The following is a 4286-nucleotide window of genomic DNA, read 5'->3' on the forward strand; positions in this document are numbered from 1 at the left end:
GTGTATGCAAAAGAAAACAATACGATGCATGAAACGTAATATTAATCTCCCCGCCTTGAATGCGGACAAAGCGCCGTGGAAGGTGCGCGTCAATAATGGTTATTGAGTGCTCACCCAGCTGCGCAATTTTCCCCGTGTGCACAACCAAGTCGGGAAAAGGTCACGCATGGGGCTTTGAATAGAGGAGAAGCTCCCTATAGTTTGCTCAATTACCGTCCAGCACACTTGTCTCCCCCTCTCTCTCCTTCACACACACACGCATACACACCCAAGATAAAGAGAATAACCAGCACACTGCAAAGACATAATATAAATAGGTTTAACTTTATTTTTTTTTTTTTTAAAAAACTTGTTTTACACAAAATATATCTGTTAAAATCGAATATTTACATTTTCGACTACGAGAAACAAGTGCACACATCAATAAAGGTTCTCTATCAAAAAGAAGAAAAACACTACAATCGGTCACAGGTAGTCATACGCGTCACACATGCCATACCTGACAGCTGCTTCTCAGGGCAACAACGCTGTCAGAAAAAGTGGCAGTAATAACATTTTTTTGTTTGGCTCATTGTACAAAAATAATGTCTCCGTGTTAAAACATTTTGTCCTATGTTACAGTGTTACCGAAATGTAAGCTACTACGTCATAACTGAAAAAAAGTCCGTTGACGCGTCATCTTCCAGGAGGGGGGAAAAAAAAGTGCAGCAGGTGAGGAAGGCAGTCCGTGTTTCCTGGAGGAATTTCAGCACCGTCTCTGCACTTATCCTGCTCCGTCGCAGCTTAATTGCACTTAATCAAACAGAGCGTCAACATTTTCACGCGTCAGTGTGAGTCCAGCTCCTCTCTTTCTTTCGGGGGAGGGAGAGAAGGGGAAGGTGGCCGCTATTTATCTGCGACAGGATGCTCCCTCTCTCACTTTCTCACTATTGCTTTGCTCCCTCAGAAGCTTCAAGGGATACAAATCACCTGCAAGCACAGCGCGCAGGCTGAAGAAAGCTGTGTCAGCACTTCTTGCGAGAAGTCCGATTCATGCCAAAAGAGTTTGATTGCGGCGCTGTCGGCGTCAGTATCTGTCAAACCAGGTTGTAAAGTCCAACAGTTCCTGCTCCTCTGAGCTCAGAGGCTCGTAGCCGCCTTCGTCTGACGAGTAGGTGGAGTGAGGCGACTCCGGGTCGGCGGAGTAGCTGTTGGAGAGCGTCGGGGACGGCAGCCCGCACTGGAACGCGGCTGAGACTGCGTCGTGCTCGTCGAGGAGCTGCTGCAGAGCCCTGATGTACTCCACCGCGGACCTGAGCGTCTCTACTTTGCTCATCTTCTTGTTAGCGGCGCCGTTCGGCACGTGCTGACGCAGCGTCTGGAAGCCCATGTTGACCTGCTTGACCCGGTTCCGCTCCCTCTCGTTCCGCCGGGCCACGGCCACGGGTTGCTGTTGTGGAATGGAGTAGCCGAGGCCGTTGAAGCTCAGGCGCCGCTTGCAGCGCAGAAGCTCCGGGGAGCTGGAGCGCTGTCTCTTCAGCACCTTGGTTTTGCTCTGGAAGGCGACTGTCGCGCTGGCGTTCGGGTGCGCTGCGGGTGCCCGCTGCGTCCTGGGCCGGTGCGTGCAGACTGATGGTGGCGCGTCCGAAGGTGAATGCTGTCTGCGTAGTGGTGATGGTCGCAGTTTCCATCTCGCTGACAGAGCTTCTAACGTGATGAATTCAGAGAGTAAGTGAGTGGGTTGGCAGTGTTCAGCTCTCGTGTCCTTCGCGTGGGGACCGTGTGGCTAACTCTCGTCCAACTCTCTCTTGACTGCTTACACTCCACGAGCCGATCTGACCCAAACTTTGGCAGCACTCCTCTTTTTCAACACGCGCCCCAGCACGCACCCCACCCACACCCCTCTTTTTGGGGAGACGCACGCTTTTCGTGGCGATGCCCCGCCCCCGCTGTGTGATTCTCCAGCAAGCCCGACTCCCCCTCGGGCCAGGCGCGTGGCTCAGGGAGCTCAATAAACAATCCCGAGCTTTCACTGCGCCGGGAGCACGCGCTGGGCTCATTTACATTCCAATGTCTTCAACTTGAAGGCCCATTGGTCGATTCAAACGGCCTGCAACCGTGCGAAAAGAAAGAAAGGGAGAAAAATAATACAGACAGAAAGAAGAAAAAGAGTGGGGAATAAAAGGAAAAAGTGCATAGTTCGGTTCTTTGAAATGCCTTTTGAATCCAACATTGTAACTCTGGCACGTCTTCAAATTATCAGTGCCTCCACCCCCACCACCTCCGCCGCCACCTCCTGAAGCTATTTACAATCGTAAATACCAAGGACGCTCACTGTCGTATCTAGGCGACAAATTTGCAAAGAGAAAATAAGTTGCAAGCGTGTCTCAAAAACGCAAAAAATAATAAGGTGACGAAGCTAGCATGAGGAGAAGCTCATCAAAACATCAAATTAACTGTATGTAGGTCAAATACAGCTGTGACCTCTCTACTCAAAGCAAGTCCAGCTGAATTCAAAAAAGCTGTAAAAAGGTTTTCGAAAAAACCCAGTTCTGAAGTCCGGTGATGTGGAATTTCAGCACCACATATCACTGGACAGTGGAAGGGCGAAAAAATCATCTGCAAGTTTTTCTCGCTTGACTTCAAAATGTGTCCATTCCCTAATTATTGTATGTTTTTGTTGTTGTTGTTGCTGTTGCTGTTGTTGGGTTTTTTTACTCTTCAAGCGTCGTCATACAACATCCAAGAAACCTGTTGTGTATGCTTAAAAGTCTCTGGCGCAAAAAATCACTGCAGGAAGTCAGCATGGAAGCGCAACAGCTCTACACTCAAAAAATAAAAATGTCTCTGACACCCTCTGGTGGATTGAAAGAGACATTACACATTATAACTCAATTCGAAGTGAAATGAATTCTAGACCCATGAATCTCAAAGGGTGGTGGTTTAACTGGACTAGAAACATATATACGAAATATTTCTACCTGTTGCTCGTTGTTATTTCGTCTCCCCAGGTCTATTAATGTCAGGTGTAAAAGTGAAACCAAGACAACAGTCACTGTTCAACTTCACAATCAACCACAATTTACTAAAACAACCAAATGGATAAAATCGGACCAACATCTCAATATGATCATCAGAACCCCCAAAGCCACAAAGAAGAAATTATCTTAGAAAAATGCAAAAATACAAAGCGCCAAGGTGGACAAGAAAAACAGTCACACACCAGCGATCTGACTAGTTGTTTTATCTCAATTATTTTTTTATCAAAGTACGTCAAGGCGGGTTTTTTGCTGTCTGATGCATTCTGGCGTACTGTGGTCTCTGCCTGTGTGCAAACAGCCCGTAATGACATGTTTGCACCCCAGAGACCATGCAGGTGCTACTAAGGTCAAGGGATGAATCTATCCGCTGTCCAAGCCATCCTCCCCATGTACTTTCCCAGGGTCTGAACAATAGATGTGCTTATTTCACATCTATTGTGACAACATGGAACATTTAGAACATTTCCCATATCTGAAGTTGATCAACTATCCATGTTTTTTTATCCTTTCAAACTGCTTCAAACTGGTTCCTGAGTCCACAACAAAGCTCCCCTGACCTCTCCTCTGACCCAGGACACTAAACAGCAGATTTTGATTGCAAAAATTACCACACGTTTCATATAAAATCTTCAAACTCATTTAAAACACACATGAGCAATTTCAATACTAAAACATTTATTACACTCAATATTTTCTGATTATTTTTTCTGCTTCTTTGGTTATAATGAACCAGAACGTTTTTCAGATGAATATATGACTTATACACTCTTCAGAATATAATCTAATATTAAAAACTCTACTACATAGACTAATTTTAATCAAAACGTGAGATTTTTATTTAAGAAAAAAATGTTCTACTGATTAAGTTATTTATTGATTAAACCATGAGTCTAAATCAAATTGAGGCCTATACTCAAAAAACTAATATTTCAATATGCGCTAAGTTAAATATCATTAAAACTAGCATAATTAAACTATTATTTCCAGCAACACACATATACATATACACACACATGTTTGCGTGGTTATCTTTGTGGGGACTTTCCATTGACTTCCATTCATTTCTACAGCCTAAACCTAGCCTTAGCTTTACCCTAATCATTATATATCTATCCCTAACCAAAACTCAATTCACACCTTAGTCCTAAATCTAACCCCTGAATGAAAAACAGTATCACCAGGCTTCGGTCCCCACAAGGAGCAGTGGGTCCCCACAACATAGTATGTGTCAGGAAAATGGTCCCCAGGAAGTATTACAAACAAACG

General features: G+C 44.9%; 1 protein-coding gene across 1 annotated transcript; it reads right to left on the minus strand.

Annotated features, from left to right (window-relative positions):
* Positions 1-305: 305 nt before the first annotated feature.
* On the minus strand, positions 306-4070 carry ascl1b (achaete-scute family bHLH transcription factor 1b). The gene is given in 2 exon segments (XM_032577534.1): positions 306-1576; positions 1578-4070. Coding segments are annotated over 2 exon segments (603 nt in total). The 5' UTR covers positions 1671-4070; the 3' UTR covers positions 306-1066.
* Between the last annotated feature and the right edge of the window lie 216 nt (positions 4071-4286).

The sequence above is a fragment of the Xiphophorus hellerii genome, chromosome 2, assembly GCF_003331165.1.
Source record: "Xiphophorus hellerii strain 12219 chromosome 2, Xiphophorus_hellerii-4.1, whole genome shotgun sequence".
NCBI lineage: Eukaryota > Metazoa > Chordata > Actinopteri > Cyprinodontiformes > Poeciliidae > Xiphophorus > Xiphophorus hellerii.